Raw genomic sequence first — 23333 nt, 5'->3', positions numbered from 1 at the left:
AAGCTATTTCTGCTGCTCCCAGACTTATGTCATTTTAAGCAGCTGAAACTGTTGAAAAATGTCAGAGCAAGTGGTTTTCTATAAAAGCAGAAAGGCCATATAGAAGGGTTTGTAAGGTCCCTGGCAGTGTCCCCGCTGGGGTTCCCCTTGCTGTGTCAATCAAAGACCCCACAGGTTCCTTGGCGCTCTTGTGTGGTGGGAGGAATGAGTGGATGGGCAGAGGGGCGGAGCGGTGGCTCTGTGGCTCAGGATCTGTGCCTGTGACTGGAAGGTTGCCAGTTCAAATCCTGCAGCCCGGAGAGGAATCCTACTCCGTTGGGCCCCTGAGCAAGCCCCTTCACCCCAACTGCTCCAGGGGCGCCGTACAATGTCTGACCCTGCGCTCTGACCCCCAGCTTCTCTCCCTGTCTGTGTGTCTCACGGAGAGCAAGTTGGGGTATGTGAAAAGACAAGTTCCTAATGCAAGAAAATTGTATAGGGCTAATAAAGCGATATTATTATTATTATTATTATTATTATTATTATTATTATTATTATTATTATTATTATTATTATTATTATTATTACAGTCAGTTGGCGTGCGGCCATCCTGTAAGGCAGTGTTGCTCACCCCTGGTCTGGTCTGAGTTCCCATGACTTCATTCCAGATGGGCACCCAGTCTGCTGCCAACGGACGAAGACATTGCCTTTCTACTCAATACATGTCCCTTCTATGTTGGGCTCTGGCATTGTGGGGGAGTTTTCCCAGGAGGATGGGGCATCACACTTCCTCCTCATGAAATGAGCAATTCAGCCAGGCAAACTGTAGCACCTGCTGAAAACCCATGTGATCGTTGGAAAACATGCCAACTAAACACAGAAGGCATCCACGCCTATAGTCAAACCCAGGAATGTAGGATTACGAATGCCATGGGACCGGTAGATATATCACAACTGCAACCTACTGACGCCTGGCCAGTACCTGGATGGGAGACTTCCTGGGAAAGCTGAGGTTACTGCTGGAAGAGGTGTTAATGGGCCCAGTAGGGGGCACTCACCCTGCCATCTGTGTGGATCCTAATGCCCCAGTATAGTGATGGGGACACACAAAACTGGGGTCCTGACTCTCTGTCCTCATTAAAAATCCCGGGGTTTATCAATCATGGCCTCCTAATAATCCCGATCTAGGAATTGGTTTCATCACTCTTCTCTCCTCCCCACTGAGAGCTGGTGTGTGGGGAGTGTACATGCTCACTCTGGCTGCTGTCACATCATCCAGGTGGGGCTGCACACTGGTGGTGGTGGAGGGGATCCCCATTACCTGTCCACAAAAGGGCTATATAAGCGTAACAATTATTCTAAAATATTCTGTTGGTTTGCACATAGGAGCTGCTGTCTCCCAGCTGGCACTCCAAACTGACATGCCAAGTGAGATATGACATGTACTGTACACATAGATACTGTAGAAATACCTTGCGTGTGGACTTACATCACAGACGTCCAGTTCTGACAGTGCGGGTGCTTTGATTTCCCAAACATTGCTTGTTCAAGATTTGTTTTATTTAGCCCCAGTCAACCAAAACAGAAAAAAACAAAAGCAAAGGGATTTAAGTTACAGTTTTCATCTGAAAGAATTCAGCCTTGACACACGGTGCATTTCCTCTAAGGAAGGAGTAGCTTAAATGAAACAATGGCGGTTATGGTGGGCAACCTGTGAAACAAACTCCCACAGTGTCTATCAAAGTTTCCATTCGCACCATCAGAGGTGCCACGCTATTTAATTTCAAATTTATTCATGAACCATATATATTTCTCTCACTTTAGATATAAAAAACGAGTGCTTTGCTAACTAAAGGCTATAGCCAGTTTGAAGGCAAAAATAGGTTTTTGTGAACCAGCTTTAAACCAGGCTGACCAAACAGTAAGTGCTGGTAGGATCTGTGTTATATAATCTCAGGAAACAGACGGATTAAAACAGATGAATTCCCAGAATAAAATTAATACTTTCTCTTTCAAATGATGTGACTTTGTTTTACTGTTTATGATAGCATTTACAGTAGGACACAGTGTGAAATCTGCTTCACCCCTTTCTACTTTTTCATTCTGTCTGGTTTCAACAAGCAGGAGAAGAAGAAGTGTAAAATATTGCCAGTTTGTCTCAGGTGAAACGAAGTCTGAGGTCTGGTTTTTGTGCCCAGCTGCGGGTGAGTGATTTCGTGTCTTCTGTTACCATAGTGATGAGCAGCTGCTTCTCTCCGGACTTAGAAGCTAACCAACAAGCGCTACACGAATCAGCAGGTTTCCAATTCAGACTTGGCAACAGCAACGCAGTACAAATGGCATTCCAGTAAAGCTAATCAAAAGATCGGCTGTCAGATTGTGTCCTGTTTAAAAGCAGTTACCTCCCTTTGGCATTGTGTTCTCACTTCCTTACTGCAACCAGGCCTCTGTTAAGGATCGGCCTTTTAAACGGATGTATTGTTTATGACTTTCAAATAGTGATGCATGTGACTAACTAGACTATGACGAGACACTCTGTGCACAGGTACACTTAAAATTCAAAGCCGTTCCATATGTGACGTTCTGTGTTGTAACTCACTTTGACGCCTAACTACAGCTTAGACTGCAATGACGAAGATAACTTTAGACTCTTTCAAACAATTCAAGGTTGAACTCCTTCGCAGGCCTCAGAAGATGAGTCAACAAAAACTCAATTCAATCAAGGGTCTGTAGCATTAATCAAAACTGAGAATATGTGCTACATCTACATCTACAGTGCAGTTTAAACCCCTGTTACAGTGGTAGCTGTTTATACATTTGGGGTGACTGGTGAGGCTGGGAAAGACTTGTCTGGAAAAGGACAGTAGTGTCTTCATTAAGAACTAGAGCCCATTATATTCTGGGCCCCAGGCCCTAGTCACTGTGTCAGTTTCAGGCAGTCCTCAAGAACAGCTCTCCATACTTACAGTTTCCCATTCTACAGACATACAGATGTACAGCTCTGAGGCTGGAGTTACCACACCAGACACAAAGACAGTGAGACTCTTAGGATGTCAATCAGGGTGTTTTTTTATTGAGTTGTTAGTGGTTAGGCGATTTGCAGTGATACAGTGCAGAAAGCAAGCTGTATTATCTGGATACATAAGATAGCGGTAAAATAAAATCTAATCTATGTGGTCAATGTAAACATAATTGTGTTTTTTTACTTTTGTCACAAAGAAGGGATACATTTCTTTCCTTTCTGAATCTGATCACCAGGATACAGTCATGTTTGCTGATATAAAAATATTCCTGCTGTCTCACAACCAACAGCATTCATAAAGTCATAAAGCAATTAGCAACCTCCATTAAAATAAGCAAAGCAGCCATTTTTTGATCGTGCCAAAGTGCCTTTTTTCAGAGGAGGCTGGAGTTGTACAAGTACATCTAGGTATCAGGTTCTAAAGAGTCCTTTTCATCTGCTCTGTGACAGGCAGAGGTGGATACAGTAGTCAGATGTTCTATTGTGCTTTTCAACCAAATTGCAGGTGCCGGCAATAACACAGTAATAGAAGGAGCCAGTCTTGTTTTGCAATACTTTATGCTATCATGGACTATAACCACTGAAAGAGTAATTCAATCTCAAAAGCCCCTTCTCTTCCTATAGAGACTAGGCAGTGGTCAGAGCTGAACTTCAACCTCTCTGTAACAGCTACTATCTTGTTGCTGAGGTGCTTGGGGACTCTCAGGTGACAAGAAAAGGAGTTATGTCCAGTTCACTTGTAAGATGCAAACACCTGCTAGTGTACCTGTCCCCGTGATCTGCAATTTTATTTATATTGCAAAGAAAAACAGAATATTCCATGTAGAGAAATGTGATACGCCTGTTGGCACTTTCTTAAACCCTGCTTGGATGTGACTAAGATTTGAACATGAATAAAGAAAAAAGGCGTGCAAAATGGCTTTTAGACTGGAGGGCCTAACTTATCTCCAGCTGATTCAGAAAAGGTTCTGCATCTGCTCGCGTGACTCGCTGTATCTCGGCAGCCCTGCGGCTGTGCAAGTTCTGCAGCTCAGGGGCTGTAGCAGGTACAGTATCTGATTACTGGGAACGTGAAAAAAAAAAGACCTGAGAGAGCCCCAGTTTGTCAACAAAATGAATATATATAAAGTTTTTTTTTTCTTTTCGTAAGGAGGTGTCCACATAGTAAATGTTACAATGCTGCCTGTCTACACAGCAGTGCACGGCTATTAACATCCAACAAAGCAGCTACGCTAGCATTCAGCTTCAGATTTTATCAGCGCAATAAGCACACAGACATGTCAGCCTCTCCATCTGTCTCTGGGAGATATGCAGATCCTCCTCCTGGTGGTTCCCAAACTCCCAGCGATTTTTATTTCCTGGCACAACTTCATCTCGACCTTCCTCTCGCCTCCCGTCTGGATACACATTCGCCCCTCTCTCTCCCCTTCCTGCTCCTCCCCAGCCTCTCGCTGCTCCCTATCAGTCCTCAGAAGTGCTCTTCTTGATTAGATTGCGATCCGTTAAATAAGACCCACGCTATCACTGAGCGGCAGGCTTCCCATCAGTGAGAAATAAAAAAAGGAAACCCGGGCACTTCTCATAAACCTGTTAAATTTACAGCACAAGAAGTCCTTTTTCCTTAGTGCATTTAATACGTATGCAATATATTTCTTTCTAATCATCAATAAATCATCCTGACTTCCTTCTTGACAAAGACACAAGCCTTGAAATTGGAAACGTCTTTGGAAACTACATCACTTTATAAAAAGGCAGGAAGAGCTGTTGTACAACATATATATATATACTGTATATATTCTAACCTATACAGTCAGTGGCCAAAATATTAGGAACATCCAGCCTAACATCTTGAGCCCATATTGACAGGTGATGTGTGTTGGGCTTGAGTAGCCCAAGGCAGACTTCCAGCCCAATCCCAGATCTCGATCCCAATGGGATCCCACGCATCCCTAAACACTAAATTGGCCAAAGGCCCTGAGTGATGGGTTTGTATTCCACATATTGAGCTCAGTCTAGAAGACAAAGAGTGGAGACCTTAAATGACAAACCTGATGGCAGTGAAGCATGAGCAATAGCATACTGTACATGTGGAAACTAGGTGGAAGCATGTTTATGATGGAGAACAGGACACACTTCTTTATGCAAAGGGTTGTGGGAGTGTGGAACGAGGTGCCCAAGATGCAGAAGCCGTAACCATCCCTCCATTCAAGAAATGGCTGGATGAGATCTTCAGATCGATCAGCACCTTGTCCATCAAATCATTTTGTTGACTTCATGCTCTTGTGTTTCCAAACCTTTCATTGTCATGTCCCACTCATGCTGTCCCTGCTGCTTACACTGCTGCGAATATACACTGTATACACACAAACATATATAGCCATAGGCTTTTATGTAGATGTTTGTAGACTGTTCCCATAACAAAATGAACAGACCCATAGATGGTGCAAATCGCTCAATCATTACACTATGCTTCTGCACCCAGGGTGTGAACATCTTGTATGTATTCTGGCAAACATGATCTTTTGAACTGTTTTTGCTGACAGCCAAATACATCCCTGTCACTTTACAAATGATCAGGGTTACACTTGAAACTCAATTGTTTTCACCTTTGTAGCCCCTTAAATGGAAACCAATTTGTCCTCATGGCCCGAGGACAATCAAAGATTCACAAGACATCATTAAGCCTCACTTACTGATTATACAGTAAGTAGTCACTCTTATTTCCCAGCGCTCTGATTTGTGCAGTTTTAGAAAATCATATTTGATTTCAGGTAATTTCATTGTATTTTGCACAGATAAGAAAATGGCTTTGTAGAGTAACATGGTTTTTCTAGATGCTCTGCTTACTGTGAACATCAGGGTAAAATAAAGACATAACAAAAGGAAATATCATATGTCAAGGAGATTAGAGATTACCATGAACTGTTTTTTTTAAAGACCATGACTCAAATATTGTCTCTGATTACACGGAAGTCTGCCGACATGGAAAGACCACATATGCTATCTGTAATATTGTTAGAATTCGTAATCTCATGTGAGATTATGGCTAAATACAGTTTATAGATTTATATTTACAGTTTAGATATCAACACTGTGAGCATGCATACATACTGTATATTTACAGTGAAACAAGCAATTAAGTACAGGAGGCTTATAAAACTAGCTGGGTTATTCAAATGCTGTATTTTGAAAACTAAGCACCGTGGAGTGATGAAATTTGGTAAACATGATAAAGGGACCGTGTGGAACAGTTCTGAAGGACAATGAAAGTGTATGCTTACCACCATTTACAGACCTACACAAAGCTGTCCAGCGTCCACTATCAAGGTCCATCAGAGCATGTGCCCTATGGTCCTGGTCTATGTGTACCACATTTCATTGCTGTACGCAGCACTGCTCTTACAATATACCTTGATAACTATAACTTTAAAAGCATGCTGTGTATTTAAAAAAAATCTGTTGCTTGTTTGAGGTTAGACAAAATAATGTGTAATAAGAAACCTAAAAAAGGAAGGCCTCTCTGAATGAAAAATGATGATGTCTGTCATCAATTCAGGACATTATACACTCTCATATTGCTAATGAAGGACAGTGGGTAGTAGTCTCTCAAAAAGGAGGGGGATGTATTCTCTTTGAGAATGTTGGTCTGTCAGCCATGAAATCCTCAACACTGATGTTTTAAACCCACATTGCAGTTACACAGGATTCATCCAATTGCTCTCATAAAAAATAGTATTTTCCCACAAAAAGAACTGTTTTACAGTACTTTTAGGGAACTGTATGGGCTGCTCTGTGGGCGCAATAACTAAATATCTAAGACCATCTGTCTACTGGTTGTTTAAAACCAAGGGAAAATGTGGAATTCTCTACTGCTTTTTTCTTCTTCTTCTTCTTCTTAACCGACTGATATATATCTCCACATTCTAGGATTACAGAACTTTTCCAAATATGCCTGTCAAAGGGATTCATTCAGACATCAGCAGCTCACACAATTAGTGCTTCTGATGTCGGCCGCATTGACTGAACCAGCTTTGTAATACCCACAGGTATTATTTTCACTGTGTGACAGAACGCTTCAGTTTATCAATCTAATATTTCAAAGAACAACAGCACAAAATGGAAGAGTCCTGTCTCCTTGTGAACTCCAGCTCACCTCTGATGACGTTAGAAAATGTTTTACAGAATCTGGGATATGCTGAGGGGGCTTGCAGTACACTTTTACCTTTATTATGGTAATGTTGCTTATAAAAAAAGAAAAAACACAAAAAAGGCTTAAAAAAACAGGAAGCGTAGAGGGAAGAAGAAAAGATTACAGTCTGAACGTGTCCCCTGTGCTTCTGCGGTGCTAGGCTAGGAAAGGTGAGGTTAGGGGCTTTTGGGTTTAGAAAATGGTTACAGCACTGATAACAAAACTGGGGCTAAAGACAATGATACCAAGGAGATCCCAGCCTGCCCCCGCCCGTTCTCCTGTGTTCCGAGAGCTCGCAGTCCCGTCCGCGCAGTTTGGAAGTCCGAGTCTTCCCAGGTCTTAGTCGCTGTCCTCCCGGATCCGGCTCCTCTCCACCAGGACCAGTTCCGTGTCTTCCGCGGCCTCCAGCAGCGTCTGCATCTCAGGGTTGTCTTCGCTCAGCAGCTCGCCGCCGTCCACCTCCTCCTCCTGGGACACCTCCATCAGCTCCGTGCCCTGCCTCTCCGCCTCGCCCTCGCGGATCTTCTTCACGTGGAAGGTGAAGGGGGGCACCTTGTAGACGGCGGTCTTGGAGCGGGCGTAGACCGTGTGGTCGGGGGTGAAGGACTTCTTGATCTTCTCCCGGGAGGACTTCATCTTCTCCTTGCGCTCGGTGTTGACGATGCGCGTCCCCAGCTTGTTCATCTTCTTCTCGATGTTGTGCCGGGTCTTCTCCAGGTTCTCCTTGGTCTTCTGCCGGGTCTTCTCCAGGTTGTCCCGTGTCTTCTGCCGGGTCTTCTCCATCTTCTCCTTGGAGAAGGCCTTCTTGAAGTCGTCCACGCGCCGCATGCTGCTGCGCTTGATGCGCTCCGCCCGGGACTCCTCGATGATCTCCTCGATCTCCACCTCCTCGTCCGAGGACAGCGCCAGCCCCCCCTCTCCGCCCCCCTGCTCCTCCGCCTGCGGCTCCGCCTCCTCGCCCTCCTCGGGCACTCGCTCCAGCTCCTTCAGCGACTTGGAGACGCTCACCTTGGACGGCACCTTCACTTCGTCCTGCGGAGAGAAGACAGAGGGCAGGGGACAGCCCGAGATTAGCGCACCTTCCAGGCTAAGGCTGGACACCACTGGTGAACCACACACCTGCTGGTTTCTGTTCCAGCCGAGCCCTCAGTGACACAATCACACCCTTCCCTGACATAAAAGTTGTAAGATTTAAACTGTTCATTCCCAGCTCTTGAACATGGTAGACCTTCAACACAGGTATTATATCAGATAAAACCCCAAACACTGACTAGAAACCAAAATGCAAATATTCAATTGAAGCAACTGCTTAGATCCAGTGAGGCTTGAATTATCTAATGAAGGTGGGAATGAAAACCAGTTCTTCAAGTTTCCTCTTCAAGATGGAAGATGAACATATAGTCATGATACAGTCTATACTCTGATATAGTCAGAGAACTGACAGGGCTTTAACATAGGGATGAGCTTTTCCCCATCTTTATCTCCCTAGAACTGTTCCCACTGGCCCAGAAAGGAAGACATAATCCCTAACACACTGAGGGATGTATAGAAGCAGGAGTCAGGAACCAAATCGTCCAGCTTTCCTACATATTTGTTTCTGCTTTGCACCGCGACACACCTGTAAACCATAAAAGGAAACAGTAGAGTAGACTCGGAGTGTACTCGGTATGTTTTCAATACATTGTAAACAACAGCCGTGCACCAGTGTTAAAATGTCCCAGTCAAGATGTAATCGCCCTTAGGCGTCGACGATTTAAACACACGCAGATTCCGAGCCGGAGAACCGCAGCTGAGTGTTAATCGAGGAATGAATGCTTCTTCACCGGTGCAGTTATGACGGAAGATGGCGCTGTAGTCCCACCTAACAGAAAATAAGCTCTAAACACGCTGAAGTGCGGAATTCTGATTTTTTTTTTCATGGTGTTTTTAAGCGGGATCGCTCACCCTTTCAATGTATACGGGAACTGGATAAGAAATCGGGAACCAGATTAAACCGTTAACTTTAACAGTAAGTGCCTGCCAAGCAAAGTATTTCTGATCACATTGTGAAATACTGTATTGCGTAAGATTCATTCCTGTAAAAACTTATGCAGCGTATTTTAAGTGCATAGAAGATGCTGCAGCTATTATTTTGTACGATGGAAGGTAGATTTTATATTCTGTTTTTATTCTTCAGTGAATAAAATGCTTTATTCATCAGGTATTAGGCATTAGCAACGAAGTAATTTCTTCATGATGAAAATCAACCAAAAAGGAACTAATGCATCACATCCCATGGAATATTCATGTTTCTTGTCGAATTAAGCGGCAGAAACTGTAAACTTATATAGCACTTTTCTGGACACTCCACTCAAAGCACTTTACAGGTAATGGGGACTCTCCTTCACCACCACCAGTGTGTATCCCCCACCTGGATGATGCGACGGCAGCCGTAGTGCACCAGTACACTCACCCAACACCAGCTCTCAGTGGGGAGGAGAACAGAGTGATGAAGCCAGTTCAGAGATGGGGATTATTAGGAGGCCATGATTAGTAAAGGCCAATGGAAAATTTGGCCAGGACGAGGAGAGGGACGTTTTTGAAGGAGAGATTCGTACATTTTACAAAATCAGAAATAAACATTTTAAAAAATGAGGTATTCCCAAATTAGCTTCAAGAATGGTGTACATTCAATATACCTTTCCCACTAGGAATGCAGCAGGTGGTAATTTAGATTAGATTAGTTTTTCACGAATACATCCCATAATACATGTATCATGTTCATGTATCATGAGACGAGGTCAATTCTTAGAACACAATTAGAGGATCACCAAAGTAGAAATCAGAAACTAGGATATAGTCACCATGAATTTAGAAAAGCGAAGTCCTGCCTCACCACCTTCTTAGAGTTCTTTCAAGAAGCAGCAACAGTAATGGTCACATACAGAGCGTGTGGTATGATGTATTTAGATTTTCAGAAATAATCTGATAAAGTTCTTCATAAAACATTTTTTTTTAAATTACAGTCCATCACAGCGCATGCACAAACAAAAAAGAAGCGCACTCTCACTCTCACGCCAGGGCCAAGTTTTCCCAGAAGCCAATTAACCAACCAGTATGTCCCTGGACTGTGGGAGGAAACTGGAGCACCAGGAGGAAACTCCCGTGAACTTGGGAAGAACATACGAACTCCACACAGACAGCACCGAAGGTCCGGAATTGAACCCAGGGCTCAAGAGCTGAGAGGCAGAAATGCTGACCACTGTGCCACTGTGTGTCCCTCCTGTATGTACTGTAGACTGTGTGTAAAAGTATTCTAATGACAAGGCTGTTAGAAATATTAAAATAATGAACGTGCACAAAAAGTTCTCTTTCACTCAGATCAAGTATACACAGAGAAAGAATGGTTAGGTGTGATGGTTTTCTGTACTGTCCAGATCAAACTCCACAGCTGCCTGTCTTCCTGTGAAGAAGGGAGAGTCAGAAGTGGAGGAGGCAAGGCCCTCCTCAGCCTAGCGCCGCTCTGGGTAAACACAGAGTCGGGTTTCAGTGCTGCTCTCTGGTTGCACCAGGTGGATCCCATCCAGACTCCTGCTAAGACACTTCCACCTCCCGAGACTGCAGTCGGGCAGCACAGTGATGCGTAAGAGTTCTTTGGCAACCGGTGTCACTCTTACTCCTGCTTGAATGGCAGCTGCTGATGCTGCTTCATAGCTCTCGGGGCCTAAGGAACCTTCCGTGTGGAGTCTGCATGCTCTCCCAGATCTGTGATTGTATACAATAGAGCTTTTCTTCAATGAGTTTATGTTGTAGTGTAGGTATACAGTAATCTGTGTTAGTTAGGGAATGAAAGTGCTTGCTTCTGCCTGGGCTCATCACTTTTCATCCATGAGGGAGCCAGAGTACAGCATAGGAACATCATGGTTACAGCAAGGTAATGAATAACTGTATAACTGAATAACTTGTATAACTGAGGGAAACCAGAGCAAAATAAAATAAAAACAGGGAGTAAGGTATGAACACAGCCAACACCCTACAGATGCGACCCTGGGAAAGCTTCATAGCTGAACATAATAATTGCAGATTCCTAATTGATCCAAACTGGGTAATAGGTTTGAGAAACAGTAAATAGCTTTCCTCAAGTGACAACGCACTATCAATGACAGCACCAGCAGGCAGGGCTAAGATTTGTCAGGCAGGCCTCTGTCTCAGAGACACAGCAACCCTTGAGATTTCCCCAAGGGCCTGTGGTGATGTCACACCGCTCCTCCAATCAGAGCTAGCTCTCCTGTACGTCACTGTGGAGCTCGTAGCGCGTCAACACACACATGCAGCTCTGATGGAAGGCTGGATCAGGGGAGGCCCTCCCCTTGCACTGCAAGGAGTCCCAGCAAAACTGATTCCCAATCTGGACCAATACTAAAACAGGGAAAAAAAAAATCCGCTGGCAGTTGTACCCAGAGGATGTTGCTGGCTGCACACAGGACTGGGAACAGAAATCTCACCTGCCACGCTGAATATTCTGGTGGCAGTCTGATGCTTCAGCTCCCCCAACACGCTCTTTCTTTTCGCAGTGCAGTAAATATGAACTACGAAGCAGACTGCTGACGTGTCTCCCTCGCACTGGGAGGACCGGGAGGGTGGGAGCAAGGGGATTGTGCCATGTGATGCCAGGACCACTGAGCCTCGCTCAAGAGGCCCCTTTCTCTCTCTCCGAGCCTCCGAGCAGCGCAGCCGCACAGCGAGTTCCCACCTAAAACCTAACAAGTCATCACACATTTCCCACCCTCCTGCCTCCTGCCAAGAAATTGGCTCATTTTTACCGTGCAGGCCCGTAAATGCATTCCTGTCTGCCCGACACTGACAGAAGCCATTATCCAACCTTAACAGTCCCATTATTAACCTTGTCTGCTTTAATATCCATTTCAGAGTTTTTCCTATGTACAGTACAGTATGGATCCTACTGTTCACTAACGAGAGATCCCAAAGGCAGAACTCACCTCCTTGGACTGATAGAAAGACACAAAGCAAACACACCAGAAAACTATAGCAACTCAGTAGTGTGTTGCAACATTCCGTTTGCCCAGATCTCACATCAAAAGAATGTCAGAAATGTTTTTTGCTTGAACTCCTTATCTAGGCTAATGTTTTACAAGGTTACAGGAGGATCAGGCCATGGAAAGCTTTTTTTTTAACCCACCCCACCCAGCTCCAATTAACCACATTCCAGATGCTGGGAAGTTCATTGGGAAGCAATGTATCTACAGTACTTGGCATGTGGAAACTACAGGCATTTTCCATAATCCTGAGACTCTGAGTCATTCCAATGTTCTCCAGTCTATCACAATGCTATATTGTGCTTTGTTCCTAAAGAAAACAGGAACACCCAGAAGTATTACATATAAAAAACAAATCTTGGCTCCGAGCTATGCCATTATTATGATACTAACAAAGGTAACATTTCTCTACAGAAAACCATCTGCTTCCTCTTTCAAAACAAGCATGCAAAAATAGTTTGACCATGATTATGGTAAAGGAAAATCTATCGACTGAGACCAAAGGATTCTTGATAAGCTCAAATTTTAAACATTTTCTTTACAAGTGCTCGAAGCAGCAAAAAGATCCTGCGCAGGAAGGGACTTTACTGCATTAGTTTTTAGGGAATCCCAAATTATAACAGAAGCAGGGCATGCCTATCACAGGAGTCTTGCAGTTACAGTACGTACAATACAGAGGTATGTACTGGTATGTTGTAATGGAAACGGAGTTCTCTGTAGTAAATACAGTTTGCAATATTGTGTCTTTTTGTCAGTAAACCCTTGTCAAGTGTTCTCAAATTCTATCGGATTATTTAGCTTAAAGTGCTGCATGTTGGTATTTTAGTCCATAACTGTGTATAATCAGTCTTTGAGAATGGCTGGCACTCAACGTTACTCATTCTCCAAATTCAGAAAAAAAAACCTTTTTTGCGCAGGTCTAGTAATAGCTCCCCAGTTTGCTTTACTCTCCAAAGCAAGAGAGTTTTACTTACAGTATACAGCCGGTAAGGATCTGAAGTATATCTAGAAGTATATCTATTGGTGGAAGTGATGCGGTACCCTTCTCCCTGATGCTCACCTGCCAATGATCCCGAAATACTGTTGCGATTTGTGCGCTTGTTGTGATTCACAACGTGAAAGCGACTTGTTTCCTGCCCACGGAGTGAGCACAGGCCGTTGCAGAATGACCAGGTGTGCTGTAAAGGGCTCTGAGGGGCCCTCACGGCAGCACAGCCTCCTACGGAGGGCTTCTGGGCTCGTTTCACAGAAGCGCCGTTCAGTCGGAGTAGTTCTGGGGCCATCCGACAGACGGCTGGCAAAGGAGAAAGCGCAGCTGCACGCGTCTCGGCATGCGGTACATTTTTGAGCCCATCTGTCCATCCTTCCATCCATCCGTCCTTTTCCTAACCCCTTCATCCAATTCCAGTTCAGGGTCTCAGGGGAGCTGCACGGAAAGCGGGGTGCAGCGGCAAGCTGGGGTACACTGTGCACAGGACGCCCGTCCGTCGCAGGGCAGAAACAGGCACCAACACACCCACGCCGGGGGCCAGTTTTCCCAGAAGCTAATGAACCTCCCAGTATGTCTTTGGACTGTGGAGGAAGCACCAGGAGGAAACTCACGTGAACCTGGGAAAAACACACGAACTCCACCCAGACAGCAGCCCAGGCCTCCAGTAATGCAAGGCAGCACTGCTGACGACTGCATCACCCTGCAGCCCGGATAGACTGAGAAAGAAACCGTGCAAACCGTTGCCTTTGTTTAGAAGGCACAGCCAGCACTCAGGCAGGGCTCCTTTCAGCAGTGAAGTCGTTCAGCTCACTAGTGGCTGTCAGACACAGGGAAGCACAGGAGCAGCTCGCGTGTCTTCCTCTCCTTGGCAGGGGACGGCGGTCCTGACTGCGGCAGAGCCGGGAGAGGCTTTGGTCTGCGATTGCCTTTCAGCTGAGTGGTGCATACTCTTCCTCACGGAGCTATTAATCTGCCGGAGAAGCGCGCTGGAAATAGAATGGGAATATGAGGGATCGTACTGCTGGCAGCGAAGAGGGATTTATGAGGCGCTGGAAGTGTACATATGGGGGGGGGGGGCTGAATTAGTCAAATCCTGGAGGTATTTCTCTTTTTTGACCACGGTAAAATTACCAGACGAGGAATTTAGGAGCTTCTGTGAAGTTGGGTGCCTTGATCCAGTTTGCAGTCCAATTCAGTGTTTTGTTCTAGAACACTATTTGGAGCAGACACCATCCTGACCGATGCAAGGAACAAGTGGACATATTTCAGTGAACATTAATATTATTAGATACTGTCATATTCTAATCATTCTATGTTACAAAGTGGGTGTGATCAGCAAGCCCCTGGAAGGAGAAGACTGGGGTTGCTGTGCGGTTCATTCTGAAATCATGAACCAGATTAGCCCCAAAAAAACATTAACTCCAAACACAGAGCTCAGGGACTGCTAGCCACCTAGGTCAACAAATTAACAAGTATATTTCAAAAGATCGGATCAGCAATTGAGTGCTATAACATTCATACACATCCGTGCGCTGTTGTTTCACAATGATCACAGCTAATCCAACAGCACTTTTTCATTATTAAAATCCCTTCAGACAGTTTACTGACTGAAATACTGCATATTCAGGGTTAGCCTTCTCTCTCCTCACAGTGTTACTGTGGAGCTAATAAACACTTAACACATCCATTCAGAGATACCTGGCAGATTTCTTCTTTGCGTCTTTCAAAGAAATGGAAATTTTTTTCCTTTACTCATCCACAAAATGAAATTAGGTTAAGCTTTTCTGGATGTGGGACTAGTCCAGGAAATCTGTATTATACAGTATCTTTCTTTGTTATCAGCCTACATTTCTTTACAGAGAAATTGTTCATTAAGTAAAACTACTTGTGATTGATACAGTCTTAATTTAATCAGAATTCATACAGACTAAGTCCATCTTAGACTCCTTCCACAATGTTAGGATTACATCTGCTCTCCTGAGTTCACAACTAATCATTTGGTGGCCTGTCCTAAAATGTATCTGTGTGCTGCACTGCTCCTCTGACTGATGCTAACTCTCCTGTCAGCTGGCAGTGATGTCACAGAGAGCTGCACTGCTCCTCTGACTGATGCTAACTCTCCTGTCAGCTGGCAGTGATGTCACACAGTGACTCACTGCTCCTCTGACTGATGCTAACTCTCCTGTCAGCTGGCAGTGAAGTCACAGAGAGGCGCACTGCTCCTATGACTTTTCCTAACTCTCCTGTAAGCTGGCAGTGATGCCATCTTTCACATCTCCCACATGAGAGAGCAGGAGTTAGAAGCTAGAGTGGGCTCCATCCCCCAGTGGTGGAATTCATCTTGAAAAGTAAATGGCGCCCTTTTCCTTATCTGGTTGTTGCTTGGTGGGCGGCAGGTCATTTGGTTTATTTCGGGCCTCCGCCAGTCAGAATTCCAGGCAGCTCCCTGGCCACCGGCCACTGCCACATTCCACTCCCCCGGCAACAGATACAGCAGCCGCGTTGCCACGGCAACCCCATCGCAAAACAACCCCGGCCTGCCCAGCAGTGCAGAAGGCCTCTTCTGGGCCTCCAATGAGGCAAGGAAAGCAGTGCCAGCAACTGCACCTTCAATTTCAGTCTTGCTTCTTTGTTAAACAACCAGTTCAGGCCTCACAGGCAGATGAGAGAGAACCGGAGGCAGAGGACTGTGCTTTGATATTACTGCCTCGTTATCAAGGTCCTGTTTTCAAGCTTGTGAGCCCAGTCAGTGGGTGCTTGTGAATGAATGACTGCGCTGCAGAGGAAAGAGTGTGACCTGCTAGTGTACAAACAGCATCAGATGTGCGTTGCCTAGCATCATGCAGCAGGCAGGATGGCGGGAATATCCCATTTATCATACGCATGCTGTGCACAATAAACACTCATTGCACTTTCAGATCATGGAACTACGTTTTCCCCACTGAAACTGCCATAACATCTGGCCAGCAATGTAGCTTGCAATAAAGTAGCATGTCCGGATGAGAAAACCTTGGTAGCAACCAAGAAGCACTGTTCAGGAATGCAAACCAACAACTGTCTACAGCTGTCCTAAAACAGCATTCCTGCAGGGAATCCCTGATTTCCACTGAAATTCAGATACAAGTATGAGTTCCACTAAACAGATTTATACCAAACATTGCCATTTCTGGCCTTAATTATTCAGAATTTGCACGGATTACTGCAAGTACCTTCCAATAAACAATAAATAATCAGGGAATGAGTTTCAGATACAGACAGTATGAAAACAAATATAACCTGATAGCCATCAAAACCTCTGAAATACAGTGGTCTTTCTCTTCGCAGTGCACAGTTCACTATACTTCTAAATAACAAATATTTAAAAAAGGCTTAAATGGAGATGACTCCATCAGTCTCTGGCAATGGAATATGAATTTTGCACTGGACTATCTGGTGGGAGGTGAAGCTGTATTCAAAACATGGCGCTGGTTTTGAGCTGAGTCTATGGATTTGGGTTAGGACTTCATTCTGCTTGGGCCTTGATAAGCAGACCTCATGGCAATCCGAGATTTTGGATTTACGGCTTCAGAGACAATAAGTGACGACAAGCACAGAGGAAACTCTGATTGCACCACTCTGCCACTCCTTTTCCAGGGCTTCAGCACAGTTTCCATTAGCCACTGGAAAGGGTTGCTCTGGGCAAATTCAGTCCCTCGCTGCAGTAAAACAAAAACAAAATTCCTGCCTGTACTGCAAGCTGTGCAACTACAGCTGTCATTAGCGGAGACACAGGGACGTGAGTTTCCAGAAAGTAACTCAAAATTCGAGGGTAACTGGCTAGTCTGAAGGCTGTTTGAGATGCAAGGCTGTTTTATTGCCTCATCCTGCACTGTTGAGCTCTTGCTATGGTTCCTTGTAGAATTCCCTGTTAGCTCAAATGTGGCGAACCAGAAAGTGCTATTTCTGCCCGTTCTATAAGGAAATGTCTCCTAACTGAGGCCGATTTCAAGGCACTTTTTACCCAGCACTTCAAGAAAGAGATGGAAGTGTGTGTTGTCTTGAGTCTTGAAGGTATACACGAGAGTTTTGTTTAACATCCGTTCTTGAACATGTGCGAGGCAAGGATGTGGTAACTGTGAGGAGTTTTTCTGTAGCAGCCTATATGTGTGATGATTAGTATAAAGAGAAATTCCCACACTGTGACTCTGTGCATCACCAGTAAAGGAGCTTTCTCTTGCTTGAGCTTTGCCAGCTCCTGCCTGGGTCATGCTGCTAGCTCCCAGTGACTGGGGTGCCACTCAGTGGCAGAGCACTGCCAGGGAAGGTGTGGGCTCTTGGCTGTGCTGCACATGAGCCACTCCTGGCCAGTCACGCTGCCGTGCCATTGGGCTCTGGCTTTCCAGCCAGGCCCTGGTTGGCTTACCGGAGCTGGACGCACGGCGCAGGAGGGGCTCTGAGGGTGAGGAAGAAGGCAGCCTTCGCAGGAGCTGCCAGCGGGACCAAATCGGGCGACACCGAATTTCCAGGAAACGAATTAACGATGAGCGCAATTTTAGAAGGAAGCTGGCATCTGGATGCCACCCAGCGAAAGAGAGAGAAAAGAAAAAAATTGATGCCATTGGTTTAGCTGATTTTTAAGTACATCACCAAACTGCAAAAAGTGGAATGGGTCGCTTTGTGCATTTTTCCCCGAAGGCCTGTGTTCTCTTAACATGAGTCACTGGCATCATTTTCATTTTGGAGCTCCGTTGCCACAACAAATCCCTCAACCCCCCTGCCAAATGAAGTAACTTTTCTTTCTCAATCGATGGTCCCAAGACTGACAGCTTCAAGACAGGCACCCTCAGGAGGCAGCAGCAGACAGTGTAAACCTGTTGACAGCACACTTCTTTCAGTCATTCTTTTTTTAGATAGCATTAACATTTCCACCGCCGGATCAGAACCTGTTGCAGTTATATAAGGTCCCCAATTGCACACCCATCCTAATAGGGGCCCGCATGAGCTGAATGACCTGTGTAAAACTCACGCTCAAGGGCACATTCATATTCACAGTTTGGCTATTTTGTTTCCAACATCCATACGATGTCAGGACGTGGCTAATGTTGTGCAAAGATCTGCAGAACTTGCTTGTAAGAAAAACGTTACAGTCAGATGATCAAATACAAGAAACTCTTCCATGTTAAAAGAGTATTAAATTTGCACAAATGATATATTGTTTCTCTCTTTGTGAGGGACACCCCAAGACACTATATTAGATATAGAGATTACGGAATGATTGACGGACGGATGTCTTGGACACTTTCAATCACAAAAGAAAAGCTTCTGATTAGCCTACGGCATGCAATTGCAACCCAAAACGAAGTGAACAGAGGAGGCAGAGCATGCCTGAAGGTGGCGTTTTTTAAAACGCGTCGAGAATGTTTCTCACTGCGGTCGAGTGAAATGACATGAAAGGGAGCGAGCCGAGAAACGCGGAAGGCGGTCGGGAAAAAACCGTCCCGTCTGGCGCGAACGTTCAGAGGCGACTCCCCCGCTTGCCGTCTTTTCAGGCTCTTCAGATTAATTAGCGTCCGTCACGCAGAGCTGCTAGAACTCACCCCTGTCCCAGACCGGGTGATGAAATGACTGTGCAGCTGCCGAGTCGACAGCTGTGCTTTCACAAGAGTTTCATCTCAAAGGCTGGAAGAGTCCACTGCCGGGGCCCAGAGTGCTTCAGCTGCTTGCCTGAGACACACAGGGGCCAGTCGCTCTGTAACCCTACTTGCACTTCATCGGCCTTGCAGTGGAGACAGCATCCTCGCTTCCAGACTTCTCTGACAGCACTCCACTCCTTTTTAAATGATCGCCTTTTCTCAATAGAGGTTATTGGCGACAGAGCCGGCTCATTGCACACCCACATTGCCTTCAGACATTACATTGCCACTTCACCCATTGGACAACTTTCCCTTTTTTGGCTCCACTGCACCATTTTGATCCACTTTTGCGCTAGACTAAGGTTCCCGAGCTTTGTTTTAACAAAATAAAGATGGTTTCCCCTTCTTACTAACTCGTCGAAATAGAGTTCAGATGCGAAACCGTAACCATAGTGGAAGAAAACTGTGTGGGCTGGATTAGTGCACGTCAGATAAGTACTAACCACAGAAGCGTTCCAACCTATAGTACAAGACTGAAAATGTCTGAGGAATAAATGTGGCAGAAAATCATAACCACAGGTGGCACAGTGCAGAAAGAACTGGCGTGGACTCTACTGAAATGCCGCATGGAATTTTTCCACCAAACAAACTTAATGCCCTTCATTAAGACATGTATGGATTCATTCACTGACTGATTTATGGCACCGGCTGTTTACTGAAGTTGTTTTAATGAAGGAATTCCAAGGAAGGAGCAGACTATCTCTGCTCTCTACGGGAACTGCCAGGAATGAGGCACGCCCTTGAGTTGAATCGATTCTTGTTCGAGCGTGAAAAAAGGATTTTCCGCAGCTCATGTTCAGGGAAATCCTCATGACCTATCACTTGATGCTGGAAAGAACTGCAGCAAACAACACTGCCTGCCTTTGAGTTTTTTATCGGTTAAATTGCAGGCAGCTTGGCTGGTGTTTTCCTGTTGAAATGATAACCACGTCCATTGTGCCGCCCAGCACACACTGGCCAGCATCCACCCCGTGATAACTGTTTGGCCCCGAAACAAATGTAGTTTGGCCCCAAAACAAGAAAAAACAACATATGTTACTATGGTGATCTCCCTGGAGCTCGGGGAAACAATTCTCCAAGGGATTCTTTCATCATCACATCTAAACACAAATATTTCAATCACTGGCTTTCCTGAAAAAATAATGGAAGGCTCCTGATGTAAGAATTCCTTTGCCCATGTTGAGAAAACATTTACCACCACAGTAAGAATGCATGACACACCAAGCCAAAGTTCTGATTCTGCTGGACTGGGGCTGCCTTCCTTTAGTGACTGGTATTGTGTCAGATACATGTCATGTTGATATCACAACTGCTCACTTTACTGTATAGAAAGCTTTGGTGTGGTAAATATCGCTACGATTCCTCTTTATAATAGTTAATATCAATTAATCAGTTGCCATCTTGCCGTTTGTAACACTACCAGGGATACCGTTTGCAGCTGAGTTTTTCTGATACATCAAAGCCACACAGAGGAGATCCCAGATGTCCAGAATGACATCAGTATTTCATTTCACCTTGAGGGAAGTTGTGGTTTGGCTTAAATTGTCTCAGATTTCTGGTTTAAAAGGAAACGGATAAAACAGCGGTATCTTCGCGTGTATCAGAATTTCCGTTTAGCACTTGGGCACACACAGTCTATTATGCCAAAGCCATCAAAAGCTTGGATCTAGTGACTGTGTTGCCATAGTGATGTGTTGTTTCGGTTTCCGATTGTAGTGGGCGTGAGCACCACAGCTTTCGGGGAGATTTACAACCCTCCAGAGACCCTTGACCATCTCTCTCCGTTGCAGGGTCTCCCATGAGGCACTGGGTTCTCAGACTCCCATGATGCCTGCATTCCAGAGTGTTGTACTGTATTCGGAAACCTCATTACATCACTCACCTCCTAATGCCTGATGGGAGACCTAGTCCCATCTCAAAGCAAACTAAAATCCTTTAAAATGTTATGAGCTGAACCCGGTTATATTTTTGTGTGTCAACACACATATAAATACACGAATCGTACTAGTCTGTGGTTTATGTGTAATTCTTAGAGAAAGTAAACACCATAAAACAAATGTCAGACAACACCAGACAGAAAAGCAAAAACAAAAAAGTCCTAGGACTGTCACCAATCATATGTTCTTATTAGAAGGTGTTTTGTTGTGCTGTGTGATAGACAGCTCTAATCAAGGATCTTTCCCTGTGTGCTTGAACTTCTGGAATGGTATTTGCAGAACTTTGCTCCTGATTTCCATGTAACCAGCATTTGTCAGATCCCATCTTAAAATCCTGGAACTTTGTTTCTCCTCCTTTCTGTTTCCATACTTTCCTTCCCACTGCAGGGCAAGTCCCAACACATGTAGCTGCTACTCCAGATGTGGTGGAGGAAACTTCTGACTTCTATCCATTTGCGCATTTCAAAGGGGCTGAGTTAATGTTCTGCACTGCCAATGTATCGCCTCGAGCCATGAACTGTCGATTTAGCTGACAGCAATGTCTCACTGGTAGTGCTGGCAATTAACCATGTTGCGTTTTTAATGTAACAAAAAAATCAAGAGACCTAGAAATATCATCCTCACTTTGTTCAATACAAGCTTCACAAATCAATCCCAGATCTGCACTGAGCCTGTAGTATCATGCACATATGGCAACTATTTATGTATTCCACAAACACAGACCGCTATATATGTACAAAGAATAAAAATAAATATATACATTCAGGAGTTCCTTCCGCGGTTCTCCAGTGCTGGGGGGAGAGTTTGGGCAGTGCCCTCTGAGCCCAGCAGACAGTCGATCAGTTCTGCGGCTGGCTCTAATTTAAGAGGTGCCCCTTGAAAGCAGATATGGAAATCATTCCAGATACTGCATTCGGAATCATTCAGGTCTACTCTTTTACATAGTCAAAGAAGACTTCAACCTCAGGTCCAAGCTTTACTTCCAAAGTTCAGGATTAACAACAAATTCCTGGGATCTTTCCAGGTGTCAGTGTTTGGATGAGGAAGAATCTTTTCTGTAAACGAATTCACCTGCAGTACGTAATGCTTTTATGGGGTTATTTCTATTGTTATGTCTATTGCATGTTATTGCTACAGAACACAGGCTGAGCACCACAAAGCATTTCTTTCTGCTTCTGCTTAGATCTGTATGGAGCCCTGTTCTTTATTTATGGGGTGTCCAGGAAAAAGAAATTCATCTTTTAATAAAAACACTGCAGAAAGGGAGAAGTTTTATTAAATTACCATCAGCAAAAACTCTGTAAACATGTCTTGAATAAGCAGCTCAGACTGTGGACTCAAATATGTGGAAACTTACAGAACCCTTTACATAATGAACACAAATGCCTGCACTGTCTTGATAGTGACTACATCACTGTAGTAAATAAGCCACATAAAGTACTAAAAGAGTTGCTGATACAGACTCAGCTCTCAGAACGCTGTGATCTTTTCTGCCCCGCTCAACCAAACACTAAAAGAGATGAGTTGAATTTTGTTCCGTGTTTTTCCCAGACAATCAGGCTTGATGTTATCACAGTGTATTCTGTCTAGCCATAGGAAAGGCAGAGTGAGGTGAAAGAGAACCCATTGAGATCATGGAGAAAGTATTGTAAAGGATAGGGAGATGGGGCAAACATATTAATGCACACTGTTAAATTCAAATGTTAAATGTATGCAATGTTAAAGCACCAGGAACACTTCAAATGTACCATGGAAATTTGCCTTGCTGTATGAGGCATGCCATATACTAAAACTGAATAATTCCTTGCATTTGTGCAGTGTTTTTCACCCCCAAAAGAATCCCAAATAGCATAGAGCAAGCGACACACTTTACCAAACTGGGTGATGCCTCACTACACAGCAGATCAGGTAGAGAAAGATAGAAATTTCTTCACCTATTGAATTAAAGGAAAGCTTTAGAGATCTCCAAATCCCTCAAGTTACAAACAGTGGCAAGGGATCTTCAAGACCCAAACAGTCAGGACCTCAGTTTATCAGAAGGGTGACACCTTTGACAACACCACGTTGCCAGTCACCCTCTACTGGGGGGCGTGGGACTGGAAACTTTGGCGCCATCTACTGGTCCACCAGCACCTCTTCAGCAGCAGCCTGAGGTCCCCCATTCCAGCCCTGACCAGTCTGTGAGGTGGTAACGCTATACCACGCGTGTTCCATTTAAATACGTTTCTTTCTTTCAGAATAGAAGCGATCCTGTTTCAAGTTCACATGCACGTGAAACCCTGACAGGAATTGCCGCGACAAACAGAATGGCCATAAGGACACAGGATTATTATTAGCTGCTTGCTGGTGGAACAGAAACATGCCCCCCCCCCACGCACAGCGCACAGGCGAGAAAACATTGCCTCGTCCTTGATCTCGCACAACTAACAAGACGGGTTTATCGCCCTAATCCACCACAGAGATATTTAAAAATAGCCACGAGAATCAGTGTGTTTCTGTGGGCTCTC

General features: G+C 44.7%; 1 protein-coding gene and 1 long non-coding RNA gene across 2 annotated transcripts in view; one reads left to right on the top strand and one right to left on the bottom strand.

Annotated features, from left to right (window-relative positions):
• Positions 1-3024: 3024 nt before the first annotated feature.
• cavin1a (caveolae associated protein 1a) overlaps positions 3025-23333 on the bottom strand; it is a 29283-nt gene continuing 8974 nt past the window's right edge. Inside the window, exon 2 of the mRNA XM_088622998.1 lies at positions 3025-8222. Coding sequence (XP_088479124.1) covers positions 7530-8222 — 693 coding nt within the window. The 3' untranslated portion in view covers positions 3025-7529. The remainder of the gene's footprint in view (positions 8223-23333) is intronic.
• Positions 8235-10534, top strand: LOC148638642 (uncharacterized). The gene is made up of 2 exons (XR_015930977.1): positions 8235-9198; positions 10196-10534. It is a non-coding gene; the product is annotated as an uncharacterized LOC148638642 (long non-coding RNA).

Source organism: Lepisosteus platostomus, chromosome 28 (genome assembly GCF_059453375.1).
Source record: "Lepisosteus platostomus isolate fLepPlt1 chromosome 28, fLepPlt1.hap1, whole genome shotgun sequence".
NCBI lineage: Eukaryota > Metazoa > Chordata > Actinopteri > Semionotiformes > Lepisosteidae > Lepisosteus > Lepisosteus platostomus.
The sequence above is the reverse complement of the archived record's forward strand: the minus strand, read 5'-3'. Positions and strand labels throughout refer to the sequence as shown.